This window comes from Nerophis lumbriciformis, linkage group LG01 (assembly GCF_033978685.3).
Source record: "Nerophis lumbriciformis linkage group LG01, RoL_Nlum_v2.1, whole genome shotgun sequence".
NCBI lineage: Eukaryota > Metazoa > Chordata > Actinopteri > Syngnathiformes > Syngnathidae > Nerophis > Nerophis lumbriciformis.
In genome coordinates, this window is record NC_084548.2 from 15,947,859 (window position 1) to 15,973,839 (window position 25,981).

The following is a 25,981-nucleotide window of genomic DNA, read 5'->3' on the forward strand; positions in this document are numbered from 1 at the left end:
TGGGGATAAGTTGATTGGCAACACTAAATTGACCCTAGTGTGTGCATGTGAGTGTGAATGTTGTCTGTGTGTCTGTGTTGGCCCTGCGATGAGGTGGCGACTTGTCCAGGGTGTACCCCGCCTTCCGCCCGATTGTAGCTGAGATAGGCTCCAGCGCCCCCCGCGACCCCAAAGGGAATAAGCGGTAGAAAATGGATGGATGGATATGCAGTAACATATTGTGTCATTTATCCTTCTATTATTTTGTCAACATTATTAAGGACGAGTGGTAGAAAACAAATTATTAATCTATTTGTTCATTTACTGTTAATATCTGCTTACTTTCTCTTTTAACATGTTATACCTACACTTCCGTTAAAATGTAATAATCACTTATTCTTCTGTTGTTTGGATACTTTACATTAGTTTTGGACGATACCACAAATTTGGGCGGACCGGTACTTATCAGAGGCGGTATAGTACCAGATATGATTCATTAGTATTGCGGTACTGTACTAATACCGGAAAAACGTACAACCCTACATGTAAGTAGACAACCTTTCTGATTAGGGACAAACAGACAACTTAAAACACACACTCGGACTGATACACAGACACACAAATTAGTACACCCGCTTAAATTGGAATACACGCGCAGAGATTGGGCATTTAAGTCCCATCTTAAAACTCATTGGTATACCCTAGCCTTTAAATGGACTCCCCTCTTAGACCAGTTGATCTGCCGTCTCTTTTCTGCTCTGCCCCCGTCGCCTGATGATTCGCTAGCTGTTCAAAGTCGCGACCCTTCTGGGGGGGTGGGGGGGCCCTGATGTGGGATCTGAGCCGAGGATGTCGTTGTGGCTTGTGCAGCCCTTTGAGACACTTGTGATTAAGGGCTATACACATAAACTTTGATTGATTAATTGAATTTCCACGATGTAAGTACATAAGTAAACTATGGAATTATCTTTACAATGAGATAAAAGATTGAAGAAATATATTCCAATTGAAAAAAATATATAAAGACAAGAACAATAAGACCATATGGACAGCCGTAAGTGTTTACATTTTGCTTTATATTTATTATTTTACTTATTTTTTGGCTGGTTTTGTATTTGTTTTGTATCATCCCGCAGAGGTGTGGACTCGAGTCACATGACTTGGACTCGAGTCAGACTCGAGTCATGAATTTGATGACTTTAGACTCGACTTGACAAAATGTAAAAAGACTTGCAACTCGACTTAGACTTTAACATCAATGACTTGTGACTTCACTTGGACTTGAGCCTTTTGACTTGACATGACTTGCTACTTTCCCCAAAACCCAAAGATGAAAAAGTTATTCGGGAGCGCTCCGTATTTTTCATTGTGTACTTGTCTATCAGCGTTGCGTGTGTCAGCTGGTGTGCTGTCAGTACAACAGCCAATCAAATTAGATCTGCTTTGTTTTCATCACACAGCATTCATCCAATCAAATTGCAGGACAACCAACGAAGAAGACATGTCCAAACCACACGCCAGTGAACAAAAAATGATACCTAAAATAATTTTGTTTGGGTATAAAAATTACGAGGTGGTCAACACAAAACGGTTTGCAGTATGCAACACATGCGGTTCGAAAATTACTGATGGAGAGGCAACAACTTCCAACTTCGTCCGGCATTTGAAGTTGCACAAAGAACGGTAAGTTTTGAATGTAAGATAACGTTTATTGGCTAAGTAACATGACTTTTATTTGCTGTGTAGTTAAATCAGTGAGGCTGTAAACTCACTGCTAACGTTATAACGTTATTGCAAACACGGGAATCTGTTGCAGTTCACTACCTTATTCATACTTTTTGTTCAGTGATTTTTTTAAGCAGGGTTACGTTAGTCAATATATCACACGTAACGTTAGACGGCGGTCAGCAGCACCGCGTATTTTAGCCACCTAAAAAAAGACAAAAATAGTAAAATAAAGGTCAGTTAAAATGTATACTATATTATGAATATGTGTACCGTTTTAGCTAGCTTTCTGACATACTGTTGGTTGTTTACCTCAGTGGTCCCCAACCACCGGGCCGCGGCCCGGTACTGGTCCGTGGATCGATTGGTATCGGGCCGCACAAGAAATAATTTTTTTTTTCTTTCTTTTTTTAATTAAATCAACATAAAAAACACAAGATACACTTACAAGTAGTGCACCAACCCAAAACAACTCTCTCCCCCCTTTTGTTCTGGGCATTGAACATGAAGACTCTTCCTTCACTGTTCCGAGTGGCCATGAGAGTCTTGGCAGTGCCTGCCTCCAGTGCTCCAGTGGAGCGAGTTTTCAGCCATGGTGGCATCATACTACGCCCCCATCGTGCACAAATGACTGACAGACTCTTGGCTAATTTGGTCTTTTGCAAATGCAATGCAGCATAGGGCCCTGACATATAAAAAGTACAACTTTTTTGTTATGTTCACGTATATGTCATGTTTTTTCAATGTTAACACTTTTGTACAAATAAGTACATTTGCACTTTATTTTTCAATGTGTTTGTTCTGTAAAGGAATGAGTTAATGTTTAAAATGACTGGTTAATAGTGCTATTATAAAGTGCAATGTCAGCACAATTTTCTTTCCTGCAATTTAAAATGCACTTGTTTTAATAAATAAATACAGCGTTTGAAAAGCATACACAATCTGTGTTAATATATTAGTCTGTGGTTAAAAGGACTTGAAAGGACTCGAAACTCAAAATGCAGGACTTAGGACTTGACTTGAGACTTTCCAGTCTTGACTTTGGACTTGACTCGGGGCTTGCCTGTCTTGACTCGGGACTTGACTCGGACTTGAGGGCAAAGACTTGAGACTTACTTGTGACTTGCAAAACAATGACTTGGTCCCACCTCTGTCATCCCGTGAGGTGTATATTATTTTTTGTTCGGTTTGTACTTCATGAAGTTTTTGCACTCGGTTTTTTTTGTGTGTTTTTTGTTTGTTTTCATTATATTTGGATGCATTTGTATTCTTGTGAATCTGGGCTATCCATTAACTACTTATGTTGAAGGGGGCAGGAAATAAAATATTTTCTTCATCCTTCTCAAGCATAGGTGTGTAAATATGTGTTTTGTTGTTAGATTTTAATTGTCTATTGATAAAAAATGCACATCAATGAAGGAGATAAATAAAAAATAAAAAAAAGTATATACTATCATTACTGCATTTTCGTACAATATTAAGACTTTGCATCCTGTATCATATCGATCTCAGAAACTTTCCATTTCAAACATTATTCCAATCAGTTAATTTGGCACCTTAGAATTGTATTTAGAGGTCCCCTTCACCCCACACATTTTTTCCCCCCACACTTTTTTATTTATGTGGAATGATGTGAATACTAATTCAACCAAATCTGAGTTTAATGTTATACTTGCTTTGTACTATAATGAATTAATACGAAACAAATTGTTCAATTATGTATGTTTTAGTGCAAAATAAAAAATTGAAAATAATGAAAACTACAATAATACTTCCATAGGTTTGCACCACTTTCCATATTCCCACGGAGTCTTAGTAGCCGCCCACTAATAGTACAAACCCCGTTTTCATATGAGTTGGGAAATTGTGTTAGATGTAAATATAAACGGAATACAATGATTTGCAAATCCTTTTCAACCCATATTCAGTTGAATATGCTACAAAGACAACATATGTGATGTTCAAACTGATAAACTTCTTTTTTTTTTGCAAATAATCATTAACTTTAGAATTTGATGCCAGCAACACGTGACAAAGAAGTTGGGGAAGGTGGCAATAAATACTGATAAAGTTGAGGAATGCTCATCAAACACTTATTTGGAACATCCCACAGGTGAACAGGCAAATTGGGAACAGGTGGGTGCCATGATTGGGTATAAAAGTAGATTCCATGAAATGCTCAGTCATTCACACACAAGGATGGGGCGAGGGTCACCACTTTGTCAACAAATGCGTGAGCAAATTGTTGAACAGTTTAAGAAAAACTTTTCTCAACCAGCTATTGCAAGGAATTTAGGGATTTCACCATCTACGGTCCGTAATATCATCAAAGGGTTCAGAGAATCTGAAGAAATCACTGCACGTAAGCAGCTAAGCCCGAAACCTTCGATCCCTCAGGCGGTATTGCATCAACAAGCGATATCAGTGTGTAAAGGATATCACCACGTGGGCTCAGGAACACTTCAGAAACCCACTGTCAGTAACTACAGTTGGTCACTACATCTGTAAGTGCAAGTTAAAACTCTCCTATGCAAGGCGAAAACACCCAGAAACGCTGCTGGCTTTACTGGGCCTGAGCTCTTCTAAGATGGACTGATACAAAGTGGAAAAGTGTTCTGTGGTCTGACGAGTCCACATTTCAAATTGTTTTTGGAAACTGTGGACGTCGTGTCCTCCGGACCAAAGAGGAAAAGAACCATCCGGATTGTTGTAGGCGCAAAGTTGAAAAGCCAGCATCTGTGATGGTATGGGGGTGTATTAGTGCCCAAGACATGGGTAACTTACACATCTGTGAAGGCGCCATTAATGCTGAAAGGTACATACAGGTTTTGGAGCAACATATGTTGCCATCCAAGCAACGTTACCATGGACGCCCCTGCTTATTTCAGCAAGACAATGCCAAGCCACGTGTTACATCAACGTGGCTTCATAGTAAAAGAGTGCGGGTACTAGACTGGCCTGCCTGTAGTCCAGACCTGTTTCCCATTGAAAATGTGTGGCGCATTATGAAGCCTAAAATACCACAACGGAGACCCCCGGACTGTTGAACAACTTAAGCTGTACATCAAGCAAGAATGGGAAATAATTCCACCTGAGAAGCTTAAAAAATGTGTCTCCTCAGTTCCCAAACGTTTACTGAGTGTTGTTAAAAGGAAAGGCCATGTAACACGGTGGTGAGCATGCCCTTTCCCAACTACTTTGGCACGTGTTGCAGCCATGAAATTCTAAGTTAATTATTATTTGCAAAAAAAAAATAAAGTTTATGAGTTTGAACATCAAATATCTTGTCTTTGTAGTGCATTCAATTGAATATGGGTTGAAAAGGATTTGCAAATCATTGTATTCCATTTATATTTACATCTAACACAATTTCCCAACTCATATGGAAACGGGGTTTGTACAAACTATTTTATAGATTGCCCGCGCCGTTTAGCGCAGGATATTTAGATCCCAGTAAATCAGGTCCTGCATTCATAAATTGATCAGCGGCATATTTTCCTCCACTCTCTCAGATGTCCTCGGAGTGCGGGACAAGAAAACTAATTTCCAGCTCATCGGAGGCCTATTCTCAGCGAAGACGTTCCTCATCTGCGGTTAGTCCACGTCTGCATCCAATCAAGTTCCTCCACTTCGCTGCGGGTGCTGCTCGCTTGCATGCCTCCTTCCTCCGCTCGTACACACCAGCTCCCAAATAAACAATGAGAGAGGATCAAATCAATTGCTTTGAGCCCCTTGATTTCCTCCTGGTCTCTCTCCCTTTTCATTTTCTCTCCTTCCCTTCCGAGGAGGTCCAAAGCGGCAGAGAAATTCAGGAGGTTGATTCGGGCTGGGCGCACACACACACACACACACACACACACACACACACACACACACACACACACACACACACACACGCACACACACTCCCATCTTAACTCCCTCATCTTTGCCTCATCTGCTCCCCATGTCTCTCAGTCCCACATCGCTGAACAGTACACAGCCAATTAACGTAAGCACATGCATGATTTAGCGCCTCGCCTCCCTCAATGGCTTCAAACAGTCCACGTTACGTTCAGCGTCCCCCCCCCATGTTGAGCTATCGACCGCTTCGATCCGAGGTGCGAATTAAGGTGCCGGTCAGGTCCGACTCGGGCGAATCAATGTGGAGCTGCTCGTTTGTGTGTCTTCGCAGACTACTCAAACCCAAGGATTGGCTGTGAATTATTGAAACATTTACCCCTCTTCATTCATTTCTCAACGGCTCCAAAATCCCAGCAAACTGTGGCACGGGGGGCATGGGAACACGCGGAAAAGTAATCGCAGCATCCATTGTGCACAGCGAGCCTTTCAGCCGCCTCCCAACTTACTTTTCCAGGGTCGTCTTTGGAGCGAGGCACTTTCAGAAAACACTTGTTCAAGGACAAGTTGTGTCGTATTGAATTCTGCAAAGAGGAGAGAGACATGTTGTTAAAAGAAGTGACCTGACACCAATGAAGTGTTTTTTTTTTAATTAACATGGGCACAGTGCTGTATATTTACAGACGCGTGTTGTCCCTTCTTGAGGAATGTCTCACACGTGTGAAGGCCGCACTGCGTTAGCACAGGAGTTTAACAAAAATAGTTAAGTAGTCATGCTCAACAGATGATTTAATTTTGGGACAAGACCACTTTAAAAGAAATGAATGCCTGAAAAGAGGTCGCCGCCAATGAGTCAGACTGAGACTTTCTTTTCTTTTATTTCACAAATGTAATAAATGCCGTTTAAAATATTAATTTCTACTACCTTTAACACAAATTGCATGTAATGTATTGCCTGTCCCAGCTTCCTAAACTTTCACTTTACCATGAAATACATCCTTATAAAATAATTTTTAAATCCATCAAAAATATTGTATTTTTTACATATTTGAATGACCTTTTATCCAAACTATACATGAAGTTTATTTTCATAAAAAAAACAATAAAAAAAAAAAACAATCTTAGATTCATATTTGTGACATTCCTGTGCTTTCACTCAAGGATTCAAAGAGCTTTACTGTCAGACCAGCACACATGAAACACATAAGCTTGCACAAAATCTTGTACCCAAACTCCCAGATTTACCCCAATAACTATATATATATATGTATATATATATATATATATATATATATATATATATATACATATATATACACTGTATATATATACATACATGTATACACACTGTATATACATACATATACATATATACACACTGTATATACACACTTATATACACACTGTATTTATATACTATATACATACACATATATACGTATACATATACACACATATACATATACACATTTATATACATATACACATTTTTACATACATATATACACACATACACACACACACATATATATATACACACACATATATACTTATATGCACATACATATGTACATACATATATACTGTACATATATACACACACATACATATATACACATACATATATACACGTACATACATATATACATATACACATATATACATACATACACATATATACATACATACATATACATATATACATACATACATATACATATATACATACATACACATATATACATACATACATATACACACACATACATATATACACACATTCATACACCTACTGTATATACATGTATACATATACACAAATACATACATTAACACATATATACACATTATATAAATAAATATATATATATATATATATATATATATATATATATATACACACACACACACACACACACACACACACATATATATACACACACAGATATATACACACACACACACACATTCATACATACATACACACAGATATATATATATATATATATAGAGAGAGAGTTTATGGTAGGTTTTTTTCTTTTTTTGTCTTAAAGAAATAAAATCATGTTTGCTTACGGACTGTATCCCTGCAGACTGTATTGATCTATATTGATACATAATGTATATATTGTGTTTTTTATGTTGATTTTTTTTTTTTTTTTCCTGTGCGGCCCGGTACCAATCGGTGGTTGGGGACCACTGCACTATAGGATAAATGTGACACTCACTGTTGACAATGAACCTTTTCACTTACCGAAACTCTTTTTTCTTTGTTGTTGTTGTTTTTATTCGGTGACACTTTTCTGTATGTTTGTGATTTTGATTGTTGTTGTTACCTTTTTTTTCCCTTTTAGTCAGTTATTGTGATTCTCTATCTGCTTGTGGTAAAGAGGAAGGCAGTACATTGCTACCCACTGTGACTGTAATGTAGGACGGGGGATGGGAGGGTGTGTTATTATTTTACTTTTATTATTTTTTTGTCATTTTTTAAGTTTTTGTATTTTTGTATTCTTTTTTTGTAAAAAGAAAAAAAAGTGCATGGCTCATGACACATTATCTACATGTAATATTGGCTGTATTTCCCACAGTTGCTCGTGTGCCACGTTGTTCCAGACCACAGCAAACGTTACCCAGCTTGCAAAGATTACAATAAATCCATTAGAAGAAGACAGCCTGCCGTTTCCTTAAACTTGGACACACACATCTATACCTTTGGCCATTATAAGACAGTCATTTCCAGGAGTTATCTCACTCTCTGAGAAGCCTCCATTTGACTAATGATTTCCAATGTTGCAAAAATGTGTAGAATAAAATTTAAATTTTCATTTTTGTCAACAAAGATTTGCATCAGCCTTTGATAGTAGGCTAATATAGCTAATATAGACACTTACATCATGTGTATCCTTCATTATAACACTTATATAAGGCTTTTATTTTTTGCGGCTCCAGACCGATTTTATTTTTTATTTTTTTGGTCCAATATGGCTCTTTAAACATTTTGGGTTGCCGACCCCTGCCTTAACACTAAAAGTGTCTGTTTTCTCAGTACCTGTATTATGATTTCCCAATCAAATGAATAAATAAATATTATTTAAAAAAATAAATAAAAAATACATCTTCATTGGTTTGGTCTCTGCTCCCACAATCCAAAAACTGAATGGATGAGGTGGGGCCACGGCTGAGACCATTTGATCTATACAGTTTGGGACTGTGTGCGTGTTTATGAACTAGTCTTTGATGCACCTTTCTTACTGGACATGCGCGTAAGAAAGAGAGACAGACAGTGAAAGACGTTACTCATGTCATGCAAGCTAACCTGACATGAACCTGTTCTCCCTTCAGGCTCCCTCTCTCTTTGCTCATCTGCTGTTGCTAATTAATACCACTGGTGAGGAGGAGGAGCAGGAAGAGGAAGAAAGGAGAGGGATGGAATGTATTTCTCCACACCATCTCCCCATTCGAGCTCATGTATTAAGTACAGGCTGGTCTACCTGTCTTGCACGGCGCACCTTGAGGAATTAAACAACCGGGAGTAACAAAAAGGTAATACTGGGTTAGCACACGGACATACTGTGTCGCTCCGGTCATGCAAGTAGAGCTCCATCCTCCCTACTTGGCCCCGATGCAAGTGGACTTAAGTCCTCCATCTGCATTTGTATCAGGATTTGCATCAATATTTAAATGGTGCCACCCATCCACAAAGTTTCGTGGGAATCAGTGGTGAAGTTCTTACATTATGCTGTGTATTCGATGTGAAGATTGTGTATTCGATGTGAAAGGTGTCACTCTTCAATTTTGTTGGCCAAACTGTTGCACTGAACTACAATGAGGCGTGGTTGGAGAAGAACAAAGCTTGTTTATCAGACTTCATCTTCATTAGCCAAACTGCTTTGAGTTTTATATCAATATCGAAAACTAAACATTACGTTGTTTTTTTTTACATGTGTTGTGTTTTTTCATGTCACAAAGGTGTTACTTCAAAAAACATTCATGTGACATCATTTTGTTAATGTTTTATTGTGTATAGATAATTCCTATACGGCATATGTCTGCTCAAACTCCTAGTGGATATGTCCCGGTGCAGCATCTACATGTACATATAAATGTACATAACTTAAAAACATAAATAAATAATTTCAAAAAATACCTCCCTCTATCAAAATGTAAAAATAGAGATAAATGCATCATGTGATGACAAAAAGCTGACAAGTTGATATTAATAATGAATTAAAAAAAACAACAGTTTATATACTGTAGTTTATATACATTTGGTCAGGAAAAAACACAAGAGGCTATTTTATCCCTACAAGCCTGTTTCACAGGTTTCTCTGCTTGTCAGGGCATTTCATGCTGTATGAAATCCCCTGACGAGCAGGGAATCCTGCGAAACAGGCTTGTAGGGATGATATAGCCTCTTGTGGTTTTTTTTGACCTAACGTATATTCCGCTCTACCCCGGTATTGAGCACTGCATAACGGATAAACCACAGAAACCTCGACTATACTGTAGTTTAAATATATATATATATATATATATATATATATATATATATATATATATACCAGGGTGTACACCGCCTTCCGACCGTTGTAGCTGAGATAGGCTCCAGCGCCCCCCGCGACCCCAAAGGGAATAAGCGGTAGAAAATGGATGGATGGATGGATATATATATTTTTTTTTTTTTTTTTTTTTTTCCTTGGTGCCCTAAAATATGAGCCCTCCTTTAAGGAAACACTTGCCTTGACCTTAAAAAGTAAAAATTTGAGGAAATTCAAAGAAAAATTTAGTGCTGACGTCTGTGATAATGAAAACGTTTGAACACATCATTTTAAGTTACTTAAAAAACATGACCACTTCAAAATTGGAAAATTACCCATTTGCATACCACGGCAATAGATACTCGGACATGGGACGAGTTCGGGGAAGCCATGGAAAACGACTTCCGGGCGGCTTCGAAGCGATTCTGGACCACCATCCGCCGCCTCAAGAAGGGGAAGCAGTGCACTACCAACACCGTGTATGGTGCGGATGGTGTTCTGCTGACCTCGACTGCGGAAGTTGTGGATCGGTGGAGGGAATACTTCGAAGACCTCCTTAATCCCACCAACACGTCTTCCTATGAGGAAGCAGTGCCTGGGGAATCTGTGGTGGGCTCTCCTATTTCTGGGGATGAGGTTGCTGAGGTAGTTAAAAAGCTCCTCGGTGGCAAGGCCCCGGGGGTGGATGAGATCCGCCCAGAGTTCCTTAAGGCTCTGGATGCTGTAGGGCTGTCTTGGTTGACAAGACTCTGCAGCATCGCGTGGACATCGGGGGCAGTACCTCTGGATTGGCAGACCGGGGTGGTGGTTCCTCTCTTTAAAAAGGGGAACCGGAGGGTGTGTTCTAACTATCGTGGGATCACACTCCTCAGCCTTCCCGGTAAGGTCTATTCAGGTGTACTGGAGAGGAGGCTACGCCGGATAGTCGAACCTCGGATTCAGGAGGAACAGTGTGGTTTTCGTCCTGGTCGTGGAACTGTGGACCAGCTCTATACTCTCGGCAGGGTCCTTGAGGGTGCATGGGAGTTTGCCCAACCAGTCTACATGTGCTTTGTGGACTTGGAGAAGGCATTTGACCGTGTCCCTCGGGAAGTCCTGTGGGGAGTGCTCAGAGAGTATGGGGTTTCGGACTGTCTGATTGTGGCGGTCCGCTCCCTGTATGATCAGTGTCAGAGCTTGGTTCGCATTGCCGGCAGTAAGTCGGACACGTTTCCGGTGAGGGTTGGACTCCGCCAAGGCTGCCCTTTGTCACCGATTCTGTTCATAACTTTTATGGACAGAATTGCTAGGCGCAGTCAAGGCGTTGAGGGGATCCGGTTTGGTGGCTGCAGGATTAGGTCTCTGCTTTTTGCAGATGATGTGGTCCTGATGGCTTCATCTGGCCAGGATCTTCAGCTCTCACTGGATCGGTTCGCAGCTAAGTGTGAAGCGACTGGGATGAGAATCAGCACCTCCAAGTCCGAGTCCATGGTTCTCGCCCGGAAAAGGGTGGAGTGCCATCTCCGGGTTGGGGAGGAGATCCTGCCCCAAGTGGAGGAGTTCAAGTACCTCGGAGTCTTGTTCACGAGTGAGGGAAGAGTGGATCGTGAGATCGACAGGCGGATCGGTGCGGCGTCTTCGGTAATGCGGACGCTGTATCGATCCGTTGTGGTGAAGAAGGAGCTGAGCCGGAAGGCAAAGCTCTCAATTTACCGGTCGATCTACGTTCCCATCCTCACCTATGGTCATGAGCTTTGGGTTATGACCGAAAGGACAAGATCACGGGTACAAGCGGCCGAAATGAGTTTCCTCCGCCGGGTGGCGGGGGTCTCCCTTAGAGATAGGGTGAGAAGCTCTGTCATCCGGGGGGAGCTCAAAGTAAAGCCGCTGCTCCTCCACATCGAGAGGAGCCAGATGAGGTGGTTCGGGCATCTGGTCAGGATGCCACCCGAGCGCCTCCCTAAGGAGGTGTTTAGGGCATGTCCGACCGGTAGGAGGCCACGAGGAAGACCCAGGACACGTTGGGAAGACTATGTCTCCCGGCTGGCCTGGGAACGCCTCGGGATCCCCCAGGAGGAGCTGGACGAAGTGGCTGGGGAGAGGGAAGTCTGGGCTTCCCTGCTTAGGCTGCTGCCCCCGCGACCCGACCTCGGATAAGCGGAAGAAGATGGATGGATGGATGGATGGCAATAGATCACACCTGATCTATTGGCGCACATCATAAACTACTGCAGCACCTGGAGCAGCCCAACACATACGCTTGCATTCTGTTTATTGATTTCAGTTCCACATTCAATACAATCAACCCAGCTAATCTCCTACATAAACTCCTAGAAATGAACATTCAAACTACCATATGCCACTGGGTTTACAATGTTCTCTCCTCAAGGACACAGAGAGTCAGGATGGATGGTGTTCTATCTGGACCTCTAACCCTTAGCACCGGGGCCCCTCAAGGCTAAGTTCTGTCTCCATGGCTTTTTTTATCTGTACACAAATAACCTCACCTCCACCCACAACTAAGACTCCATGATCAAATATGCAGATGATACCACCATAATTGGACTCAAAACAAACAACACTATCGTCAGCAATAAGCTCAAACAGTAAAATGGCGCCAAAACAACAAACCAACTCAATACAGCTAAAACGCAGGAAATCATTGTCAACTTCACCCGTAACCCCACATTAAAATCCCTCCTGTACATCGCTTCTGAACCAATCTCCATCACAGACTCTTTCAAATTCCTGGGCACTCACATCTCCAACTCTCTTAAATGGAAACTCCACTCAGGTCACATCTACAAAAAAGCAAATCAACGGCTATTTTTTTCTTTGACAGCTCAGAAAATTCTGAGTCAGACCCAACCTCCTCCAAGAGTTCTATACCTCAATCATCCAATACTCACCTTCTCAATAACTGGTTCGGTAATTTGGATTCATATTCACGCAAAAAACTACAATTATCACAGATCAACCCATCCCTTCCATAGACACACTGTATCAGACCTGGACACTCGGCCGCTCGCGGGCCACATTTGGCCCTTTGTGCGTCCCTGTCCGGCCCGCGTGAGGCCAATCATAAATTACAAAATACATTTTAAAAAGTATCTATGTCGAGTGTGCAATACAACGGTGCTGCTTTTGTTTTGAAAAGCGTTATTTGTATTACTTTCGTGTGGACGTATACGCCTGTGCGATTGTGAGTGAATGTGAACAGCGGCAATCACAAATTACAAAATAAATTTAAAAAAACATCTATGTCGTGCGTGCAATACAACTGTGCAGCTTTTATTTTGAAAATTGTTATTTATGGGCGTATGTCCGGGTGTAACCTGTGAGTGAAGGTGCACAGCGACAAGTGATGCCCGGTTACCCCCGAGATGTCAGCTCACGCTAAAAAGAGAAAAGTTGATGACGAATGCCGTGTTTCCAACAAGACATGGACTGCCAAGTATTTCTTTACAGAAATTAAAGGTAAAGCCGTGTGCTTAATTTGTGGTACACAGGTTGCTGTGTTTAAAGAATGTAATTTGAATCGCCACTACACGACGAAGCACGAGGAAAAATACCGGAATCTGTCTGATGAAGCCCGCGCAAGGGAGGCTGATGTGTTGATGGTAAAACTGCAAACCCAACAACGACTTTTTGCCATATTTCACACCCCCAGAGATGCAGTCATCAGGACAAGATTCGTCATTTCTCACAAAATCGCCAGAAAAAGTAAGGCGTTTTCTGACGGAGAATTTATGAACGAGTGCTTATTGGACTCTGTTGCGCTGATATGCCCGGAAACTTGGAGCTTCAGCTGAAGAACAGAACGGCCGACTTTGACTGTTTTTCGCTGGCTTTGGATGAGAGCTGCGATGTACGTGACACCGCCCAGCTGCTCATCTTCTTACGTGGGATAACTGCAGACTTTCAAATCACAGAGGAGCTGGCAGCCATGCAGTCAATTAAAGAGACAACCACAGGTAATGACTTGTTCACATAGGTAAATGCGTGTTTGGACATGTTAGGACAGAAATGGGACAAGCTGGCAGGTGTGACAACAGATGGTTGTCCAAATCTGACGGGGAAAAATGTTGGACTTTTAAAGAGGATGCAGGATAAACTTTAAATTAACCCTGTGCAGAAATTGACATTTTTGCATTGTATTATACATCAGGAAGTGTAGTGTAAGACAGTGTTAAAAATAAAATCATAAAAGCAATCTGCTTTCGTATAAAATTAAGTTAGGTTAAATAAATTATTATTATTATTATTAATTATTATTATTATTATTTATCTTACGGTATATCAAAAATAATATTGAGCAAAATTTAATTGAAATATTGTCGATGTGGCCCTCCAGCAGTGCTCGGGTTGCTCATGCGGCCCCCGGTAAAAATTAATTGCCCACCCCTGCACTGTATCATCACAGCATCACTCAAAAAGCCCATTAGATCACCTCTGACTGACCCCACACATCCACGACACCTGCTGTTCACGCTTATGCCCTCAGGAAGGCGCTACAGATCACTGCCAGCCAAGTCTACAAGATTCGCAATGTTTTATCCCTTCTGCCATTAGGACACTCAATAGAAATTCGGACTAATTACGATATAAACTGGAATGCCTTTCTGTTATTTTTGTGTGTTCTATGTTTATTTGACTGTAACTGCACAGTAGACGTGAGCTATCAAAGCTGTACCGATTGCGCATTCCATCAATTCTGATGCATCATAGCAGTTGTTTTTCTCACTACGATAGGGCGAAACCCTACTTGCCCAGACACACCCTTCTGGTTTTGAAGTATAAAACTTTGGCACCAGCCACTTGACTAGATCTGACCAAACTAAGTCTATGAGCATGAACTAATGAAGCCTACTCGGAGGAGAGGCGAAACGTCTTCTAAGACAAACCAAACTGTCCAGTTGCAATCGATTGAATGCCCTGAGATTACAATGACATGGATGAATGAGAACATTGATCGACATTTTGTACTAATTACACACCAGCTGATTGCAATGTGCATCTTAGTTGTAGTTTTCATTACCCATTTGGAGATGTTGAAATCGCCATGTAAAATCGCATCGCCATGTAAAATCGCTAATAATAATCAGTAGCAAGTCTATGGCATGGCCAAAGCAAATAAGCATTTAGCCAGCGCATTTTGAAAAGTGTAGCCTTACTGTATGTGCAAGCGTTTTCTATCAGGAATGTATGCTTTTGTTGGCATGGAATCCGCTTTGAGTGTCTGCAACACGACGTGAGTTCACGTGCAACAAAGGTAACAAAATATGGCACCGTTGGATTTAACGGGAATTGATACTCGGTAGGTAGACTGTTTGAACTGCTGCCATATAGAGCAATTAAAACAAAAACGAGCAGACTGGAAAAACATGTGAATCAATTAAATTCTGCCACATTTCATCAAGAAATAATGTGCAATTCTGAAATGGAACAATATCAAATGTTTCTGTTCTTGCAAATACTGAACTCTTGAAATATCATCTATGCAATATCGGTAACATGCAATATTTTTTAATGTGTGTGAGACAGTCTTTTAGACCAGTGGTCCCCAACCTTTTTGTAGCTGCGGACCGGTCAACGCTTGAAAATTTGTCCCGCGGACCGGGGGGGGGGAATACAATCATGTGTGCTTACGAACTGTATCCCTGCAGACTGTATTGATGTACATTGATTGATATATAGTGTATATATTGTGTTTTTATGTTGATTTAATAAATATATATATATATATATTTTTTTTTTTCCTTTTCTTTTGCGGCCCGGTACCAATCGGTGGTTGGGGACCACTGTTTTAGACTATTTATACTATAGGTATTTTTACTTGTATTGCACTAATGCGGGGGTCAGCAACGCGCGGCTCTAGAGCTGCATGCAGCTCTTTAGCGCCGCCTTAGTGGCTCCCTGGACCTCTTTCAGAGATGAGTGAAAATGGAAAAAGATGAAGAAAAATATTTTTTGTTTTATTATATTTTCTGTAGAAGAACAAACATGACACAAACCTTCCTAATTGTTAGAAATCCCACTGTTTATGTTATACATGCTTCACTGATAAGAGTATTTGGCAAGCACCGTTTTGTCCTACTAATTTCAGCAATCCCTGAACTTTACGTGTACAACTTTCTCCGATGCTGCCACAGAAAGACGTGTTTTATGCCACTCCTTTGTCTCATTTGGTCCACCAAACGTTTTATGCTGTACGTGAATGCACAAAAGTGAGCTTGGTTGATTTTATTGATTTTCTGGAGTGCTTATCAGGCATATTTGGTCAATGCATGACTGCAAGCTAATCGATGCGACCATGCTATTTAGGCTAACTGCATGTACATTTTGCTTCATTAAACCTCCTTTGTAGGTATATTTGAGCTCATTTAATTTCCGAGCGACCCCGAAAGGGACAAGCGGTAGAAAATGGATGGAGGGATGTCTCATGACACATTATCTGTATGTAATATTGGCTGCATTTCTCATAGTTGCTTGTGTGCCATGTTGTTCCAGACCACAGCAAACGTTACCCAGCTTGCAAAGATTGTAATAAATCCATTAGAAGAAGACAGCCTGCCGTTTCCTTACATCTATACCTTTGGCTATTCTAAGACAGTCATTTCCAGGAGTTATCCCACCCTCTGAGAAGCCTCCGTTTTACTAATTATTTCCAATGTTGCAAAAATGTGTAGAATTAAAATGAAAATACAAAATTTCTGTCAACGAAGATTTGCACCAGCCTTTGATAGTAGGCTAATATAGCTAATATAGACACTTACATCATGTGTTTCCTTCATTATAACACTTATATAAGACTGTTAAAGTCATTTTGATAGTAGGCTTATATAGCTAATATAGACACATCATGTGTTGCCTTCATTATAACACTTATATAAGGTTTTTAATTTTTTGCGGCTCCAGATCGATTTTTTTTTTTTGTCCAATACGGCTCTTTCAACCTTTTGGGTTGCCGACCCCCTGCACTAATAGATGGCACTTAAAGGCCTACTGAAACCCACTACTACAGACCACGTAGTCTGATAGTTTATATATCAATGATGAAATCTTAACATTGCAACACATGCCAATACGGCCGGGTTAACTTATAAAGTGCAATTTTAAATTTCCTGTGAAGCTTCCGGTTGAAAACGTCTAGGTATGATGACATATGCGCGTGACGTCGATGGTTGAAACGGAAGTATTGGGACGCCATTGTATCCAATACAAAAAGCTCAGTTTTCATCGCTAAAATTCCACAGTATTCTGGACATCTGTGTTGGTGAATCTTTTGCAATTTGTTTAATGAACAATGGAGACTGCAAAGAAGAAAGCTGTAGATGCGATCGGTGTATTAGCGTCTGGCTACAGCAACACAACCAGGAGGACTTTGACTTGGATAGCAGACGCGCTATCCGACGCTAGCTGCCGACCGCATCGATGATCGGGTGAAGTCCTTCGTCGCTCCGTCGATCGCTGGAACGCAGGTGAGCTTCGGTGTTGATGAGCAGATAAGGGTTGGCGTAGGTGGAGAGCTAATGTTTTTATCATAGCTCTGTCGAGGTCCGTAGCTAAGTTAGATTCAATGGCGTCGTTAGCAACAGCATTGTTAAGCTTCGCCAGGCTGGAAAGCATTAACCGTGTAGTTACAGGTCCATGGTTTAACAGTATTGTTGATTTTCTGTCTATCCTTCCAGTCAGGGGTTTATTTCTTTTGTTTCTATCTGCAGTTAAGCCCGATGCTATCACGTTAGCCTTGTAGCTAAAGTGCTTCACCGGAGATAAAAGTCACTGTGAATGTCCATTTCGCGTTCTCGACTCTCATTTTCAAGAGGATATAGTATCCGAGGTGGTTTAAAATACAAATCCGTGATCCATAATAGAAAAAGGAGAGAGTGTGGAATCCAATGAGCCCTTGTAACTAAGTTACGGTCAGAGCGAAAAAAGATGCGTCCTGCACTGCACTCTAATACTTCACTCTCACGTTCCTCATCCACAAATCTTTCATCTTGGCTCAAATTAATGGGGTAATCGTCGCTTTCTCGGTCCCAATCGCTCTCGCTGCTGGTGTAAACAATGGGGAAATGTGAAGAGACGTTCAACTTGTGACGTCACGCTACTTCCGGTACAAGCTAGGCTTTTTTTTTATCAGCGACCAAAAGTTGCGAACTTTATCGTCGTCGTTCTATACTAAATCCTTTCAGCAAAAATATGGCAATATCGCGAAATGATCAAGTATGACCAGTGTTGGGTTAGTTACTGAAAAACAGTAACTAGTTATAGTTACTAGTTACTTCATTTCAAAAGTAACTCAGTTACTAACTCAGTTACTTACACCAAAAAGTAATGCGTTACTGTGAAAAGTAACTATTTAGTTACTTCTTTTTTTCTTAAAGCTCCAATTAATGCCCTTTTAGCCTTTATTTCAGTACTGTTATTGCACTGGAGAATAATACAATCTGTTGATCAACTTGACATACATTTGTATCACTGAACTCTGCTAAGCAATGTGGTCGACATACAACACACAAAGACAAAGATATGTTACAAAGGCCAATTTGTTTCTGGCCAGAACAAATTGACAAAACTATTTTAAATAGCTGCAACATAACATACATAAGTAACACACAGCATAATAACAGCATAGCTGTAAAGCAAGAAAGGCACACACTACATACACAAAGCCTAACCAGGCATTTTTTCCTCAAGAAATTCTGACACAAAATCATGTCTGAAGCCCAGAACACTCTACACATTTCCCCAGTTTTAGTTTAGAGATAAGGAAAAATTGGCCTGGCCCACTAGCATCCCTCTTTATGATTGACAGAGTGTGTGTACCTTCAGTTCTGAAAGATGAGCAGAGGCAGAGTTAATCCTTACGTGGTGAAGTGTCTTTGGAGTCTCTGTCTCTCTTTACTAGCTTCGTCGAAGCATGTTGCTATGTAGCTTGTTTCAGCAGATTTGAATTGCTGTTTTGGGCAGTAGATGGGATCTTTGATCCAAAGCACAATTTATATTTAAGTAAATTGTTATTTTCTTTGTGCTCGACAAAAGAAAAGTAGTGAAAATATCTCCATGTTAGCAAACTCGACTTCTGGCTCCGCCATGATCAGACACGCCCCCATCCCCCCTCTCCTCCCTCCACACACTCACACTCACACTCACACACAGAGCGCGTGTCTCTCTCTCTTCTCCGGCTTGTGACACAAGAAGAATCAGAACGACACAGCAGCCCTCCGATAAAACACACTTTATACTACAAAAAAAGTAACGTAAAATAATGCAGTAACGCATCATGTAGTAACGGTAACTGAATTACTGAATATAAAAAAATAACGCGTTAGATTACTAGTTACCGCCGAATCTAACGGCGTTACAGTAACGCGTTACAAAAACGCGTTAGTCCCAACACTGAGTATGACACATAGAATGGATCTGCTATCCCCGTTTAAATTAAAAAAAATTCATTTCAGTAGGTCTTTAATTTTGTTGTTAACTGTGACGACGTAATTTGGTAGCCATTCTTACCGCTTTGTGATGGCAAAGAGATCATATGACAACCATATATTGTACGGTAGCGCCAGAAACGGAACTTATTACGATAGCTGTACATAGTAAGCAAACACATTTCTCAATGATTTCATTGATCAACTGATTCTAGCTTTGAACAAATCAGAGGTGTTCAAAATGTGATCTTGTACTACAGCGTTTTTCTCGGACTATTACTGATGACTGCTTGTGCGTTTCCGAAAGGAGCGGGTGCCTGTGCTGCTTAATGCAGCGTGCTTAGGGGTGCAGCTCCTGGACTTTGAGGTTGGCTTACATAAGGCGGCTTTGTCAAGCATGGGTGACTTTTTGACTAAAATGCAATGTGATATAATGTGATGTGTGACAAAAAGTAAGGTTTTGGGGACACGCTTTGGGGTGAAAGGGGAAACACAGTGTGTGTGTGTGCTTTTGAGTGTGGATCAGTTAAAGAAAGCGATCAAGGGCTGCCAATCAGGTTCAAGTGTGTGCATGTGTGCCCATTAGGTAGAATGCTAATCAGAGGGAATTTTGGCCAAAGGCAAAGTAAGCTTGCACTATGCGTGGACGCTGCAAGCGAATAGGTCACATGTAGTTACATAAGTTAAATACGCCAAATGATGTTTCCCCTACACTGCATTGTGAGGCCACATATTAGAATTGTCTGGTTGCACAAATTGCAACAAGGTGTTACGATGACTTTGAAATGGATTAATTCGACTTGTTTTTAAAAAAACCGGAAAAAAAACATTGAGTTTTCCGTATGACTTTAATGACAAATAAATTAGGTGTTAGTGTGACATTGACGCTGGAATGGCTTCCCGAGCAGTTTAAATCTGTCAGTAATCTTTGGCGTGTGGGGCAGCGGGGTCAGATGGCAAAAAGGTTTACTGACCGGGGTATTAACCTACAGGGGTCCTGTGGATTTTGACCCACGAAAACACCCGCCGCCCCCCCCACCAACACAAGTACACGGCTTTAATTCAGGGAAAGTCTCAGCCATGCCCTTCAGGATATGAGATGTAAAAAAGAAAGCTGTGAAATGACGGGAGCTACTGCAGGATTCAAAGAGGAAAACGGCCATATCTCCCGAAAGCTTGTGTAACAGATGTAACAGAAAATAAAATATGGTTACTAGTCAGTCTAGCAATCAATTTATGTTACATATACACTATATTGCCAAAAGTATTTGGCCACCCATCCAAATGATCAGAATCAGGTGTCCTAATCACTTGGCCCGGCCACAGTTGCATAAAATCAAGCACTTAGGCATGGAGACTGTTTCTACAAACATTTGTGAAAGAATGGGCCTCTCTCAGGAGCTCAGTGAGTTCCAGCGTCATAGGATGCCACCTGTTGTGAAATTTCCTCTCTACTAAATATTCCAAAGTCAACTGTCGGCTTTATTATGAGAAAATGGAAGAGTTTGGGAACAACAGCAACTCAGCCACTAAGTGGTAGGCCACGTAAACTGACAGAGAGGGGTCAGCAGATCCTGATGTGCAAAGTGCAAAGACTTTCTGTTGCTACAGAGCTCCAAACTTCAAGTGACCTTCCAATTAGCCCACGTACAGTACGCAGAGAGCTTCATGGAATGGGTTTCCATGGCCGAGCAGCTGCATTTAAGCCATACATCACCGAGTCCAATGCAAAGCGTCGGATGCAGTGTTGTAAAGCACGTCGCCACTGGACTCTAGAGCAGTGGAGAAACCTTCTCTGGAGTGATGAATCACGCTTTTCCATCTGTCAATCTGATGGACGAGTCTGGGTTTGGAGGTTCCCAGGAGAACGGTACATTTCGGACTGCATTGTGCCGAGTGTGAAATTTGGTGGAGGAGGGATTATAATGTGGGGTTGTTTTTCAGGAGTCGGCTTTGGCACCTTAGTTCCAGTGAAATTAACTTTGAATGCTCCAGGATACCAAAACATTTTGGACAATTCCATGCTCCCAACCTTGTGGAAACAGTTTGGAGCGGGCCCCTTCCTCTTCCAACATGACTGTGCACCAATGCACAAAGCAAGGTCCATAAATACATGGATGACCGAGTCTGGTGTGGATGAACTTGACTGGCCTGCACAGAGTCCTGACCTGAACCCGATAGAACACCTTTGGGATGATTTAGAACAGAGACTGAGAGCCAGGCCTTCTCGACCAACATCAGTGTGTGACCTCACCAATGCGCTTTTGGAAGAATGGTCGAAAATTCCTATAAACACACTCCGCAACCTTGTGGACAGCCTTCCCAGAAGAGTTGAAGCTGTAATAGCTGCAAAAGGTGGACTGATATCATATTGAACCCTGTGGGTTAGGAATAGGATGGCACTTCAAGTTCATATGTGAGTCAAGGCAGGTGGCCAAATACTTTTGGCAATATAGTGTACTATTAGGGATGTTCTGACCAGGGTTTTATGCTGCCCATTCCAATATCGATTATCTGTGAGTGATCTCGACCGATACCGATAACTATGTATAGATAAATGCGTTAAAATGTAATATCGGAAATTATCGGTATGTTTTTTTTTTATTATCTGTATTTTTTTTATTTTTTTTTAATCAACATAAAAAACACAAGATACACTTACAATTAGTGCACCAACCCAAAAAACCTCCCTCCCCCATTCACACTCATTCACACAAAAGGAATGTTTCTTTCTATTATTAATATTCTGGTTCCTACATTATATATCAATATACCGTATATCAATACAGTCTGCAAGGGATACAGTCCGTAAGCACACATGATTGTGCGTGCTGCTGGTCCACTAATAGTACTAACCTTTAACAGTTCATTTTACTAATTTTCATTAATTACTAGTTTCAATGTAACTGTTTTTATATTGTTTTACTTTCTTTTTTATTCAAGAAAATGTTTTTAATTTATTTATCTTATTTTATTTTATATATTTTTTTAAAAAGTACCTTATCTTCACCATACCTGGTTGTCCAATTTAGGCCTAATAATGTGTTAATTCCACGACTGCATATATCGGTTGATATCGGTATTGGTTGATTTCGGTATCGGTACCGTAATTAAAGAGTTGGACAATATCGGAATATCGGATATCGGCAAAAAGCCATTATCGGACATCCCTAACTATGTATTAACTGTAAATTTTGTTTGACTAAGTTTGACAATTACAACACAATATTTAAACTCATTACCGATTCCCTTTTATTATATATTATTGTTTGAGCAAAACAAAGTCAATGGTAAAAAATAACTAAACAAAAGCAAAAGTGGCAGAAATCTACTATCTACTCTCATTTAAACTCTATGCATTTAGGTCTCAAAGTCCTCCTGTGTCCAGGGAATCATTCCCTGAATTTATAAAATTTAAATAAACACAACAAAAACATGATTCTGACAAAATCTAAATATTAATCTAATCAGTCTCGTATCGATCACATGCTGATACTACCCTTGGTATCGACATCACCAATTTATGGATCGATGCGGCCTCCTCTTACGTGTCGTGTACTGACTGTGTCAATATGTGTCAATATCTCTCAAGATTCTTTTCCAGCTACTTGTTAATATTATGTAAATATCGACTTACTTTCTGCTGTTACATGGTTCCATTTGCACTTCTTAAACTTTACTTAGCACCTATTTATTGGTGTTGTTTCAAGCTTAGCTATTAGAATGCTTGCTCCTGGCTTGCTCTCGTTGTGTAACAAATTTAGCCTCATCCTCCAATGACAATGATACTTGATAATGATACTAAAGATTCTAAAAAATGCAGTTTATTTGCCTTAATGGTGATGATTATTATTAATATAAGGGAGCGCCTCAACACTGTATGAAACAAACTGACTGAATTTTTTTTTAATGATTTTATTGCTATTTACTTCAATCAATCAATTTCCTACCAGGTAAAGACTCATTGAGATTAAAATCTCTTTTTCAAGAGCAACCTGACAAAAAAGGGAATTTTGGGGAATTTTGCCTACAATTCACAATCCTTATGAGAAAAAAGAACACGTGTCTTTTTTTAATGCACTGTCTCTCGCACATAAACGTAAATTTGCTTACAATAGAGGCAATGGAAGCCATAACGTCATTGCGTCTATTGTGTTTATCCCGACCATAAAACCCAATAAATAACTGTCCAAAAAGTGCCAACAATATCCATTGACATTTTGAGACCTGAATATTAACTAAGTATTATCAATATTGTTATTATAAGCGGTAACGTTAAGAACCTGCATTTAGCAGCGCATTGATTAAAGTTAAAGTACCATAGGTACACTAGGTGTGGTGAAATTACTCTCTGCATTCGACCCATCCCCTTCTTCCACACCCCGGGAGGTGAGGGGAGCAGTGAGCAGCAGCGGTGGCCGGTGGTCTGGAATTATTTTGGTGATTTAACCCCCAATTCCAACCCTTGATGCTGAGTGCCAAGCAGGGAGGTAATGGGTCCCATTTTTATAGTCTTTGGTATGACTCGGCCGGGGTTTGAACTCACGACCTACCGATCTCAGGGCGGACACTCTAACCACAAGGCCACTGAGCAGGCCACCTTAAAGAGGTAACCTCCTTATGCTGCTGTATTGACATCATCAGCTGGTGAGCTGCTTTCTCGCCTCTGAGCTTGTGAACATTAGCTCTAGATCAGTGGTTCTTAACCTGGGTTTGATCGAACCCTAGGGGTTCGGTGAGTCGGGCTCAGGGGTTCGGCAGAGGTCGAGACACACCCGACTCATCGTGTAAATAAAAACTTCTCCCTATCTGCGTATTAAGGATACGGCAACAGCAGAAGTCAGACTGATTTGCAGGTGTGTAATTTGTTGTGAGTTTATGCACTGTGTTGGTTTTGTTCTTTGAACAAGGTGATGTTCATGCACGGTTCATTTTGTGCACCAGTAAAAAAACATGGTAACACTTTAGTATGGGGAACATATTCACCATTAATTAGTTGCTTATTAACATGCAAATTAGTAGCATATTGGCTCTTAACTAGTCATTATTAAGTACTTATTAATGCCTTATTCGGCATGACCTTATTATAACCCTAACCCTCTAACCCTAACCAAATAACTCTAAATTAAAGGGGAACATTATCACCAGACCTTTGTAAGCGTCAATATATACCTTGATGTTGCAGAAAAAAGACCATATATTTTTTGAACCGATTTCCGAACTCTAAATGGGTGAATTTTGGCGAATTAAACGCCTTTCTATTATTCGCTCTCGGAGCGATGACGTCACAACGTGACGTCACATCGGGAAGCAATCCGCCATTTTCTCAAACACATTACAAACACCGAGTCAAATCAGCTCTGTTATTTTCCGTTTTTTCGACTGTTTTCCGTACCTTGGAGACATCATGCCTCGTCGGTGTGTTGACAGCCCAATTTTCATCAATTAATATATTCTGTAGACATACCCTCATCTGCTCTCTTTTCCTGAAAGCTGATCTGTCCAGTTTTGGAGTTGATGTCAGCAGGCCAGGGAAGCTAGGATCGATATTCTTCTCTTGATCATCTTCGGGACGGTGTGAGCCAAGACATCCAGGGGGTTTAGCTCGCTCGTCTGCGAGAACAAACTGCCGCCATTGCTTGCCGTGCTACCGTGGTCCTTTGTCCCTGAATTGCTCACACACTCCGGCAGATTCAATGGGGGTCTGGCGGCAGATTTCTTTGACTTTATCGTTGGAAATGCATCTGCTTTGAGTGTCGCAGGATATCCACACATTCTTGCCATCTCTGTCGTAGCATAGCTTTCGTCGGTAAAGTGTGCGGAACAAACGTCCAATTTCTTGCCACTTTCGCATCTTTGGGCCACTGGTGCAACTTGAATCCGTCCCTGTTCGTGTTGTTACACCCTCCGACAACACACCGACGAGGCATGATGTCTCCAAGGTACAGAAAACAGTCGAAAAAACGGAAAATAACAGAGCTGATTTGACTCGGTGTTTGTAATGTGTTTGAGAAAATGGCGGATCGCTTCCCGATGTGACGTCACAACGTGACGTCATCGCCCCGAGAGCGAATAATAGAAAGACGTTTAATTCGCCAAAATTCACCCATTTAGAGTTCGGAAATCGGTTAAAAAAATATATGGTCTTTTTTCTGCAACATCAAGGTATATATTGACGCTTACATAGGTCTGGTGATAATGTTCCCCTTTAAACAAAAAATAAACAAAATGTGAGTGCCGCTAAGAAAAGGCATTGAAGCTTAGGCATGGCTATGCAAAACGAAACTAAAACTGAACTGGCTGCAAAGTAAACAAAACACAAAATGCTGGACGACAGCAAAGACTTACAGTGTGTGGAGCAGAGACGGCGTCCACAAAGTACATCCGCACATAACATGACAATCAACAATGTCCCCACAAAGGATAGCGTCCGCACAACTTAAATAGTCCGGATTGCAAAAACAAAGCAGGTGTGGAGAA

General features: G+C 40.8%; 1 protein-coding gene across 3 annotated transcripts in view; it reads right to left on the bottom strand.

The window, feature by feature from the left end:
* The window catches only part of LOC133616582 (forkhead box protein J3-like), a 202,263-nt gene that overhangs the window by 82,320 nt on the left and 93,962 nt on the right, over positions 1-25,981 (bottom strand). For all 3 annotated transcript variants that reach the window (XM_061976052.2, XM_061976044.2, XM_061976036.2), the window contains one exon: positions 6,054-6,128. In XM_061976052.2, the coding sequence (XP_061832036.1) occupies positions 6,054-6,128 (75 nt within the window). The remainder of the gene's footprint in view (positions 1-6,053; positions 6,129-25,981) is intronic.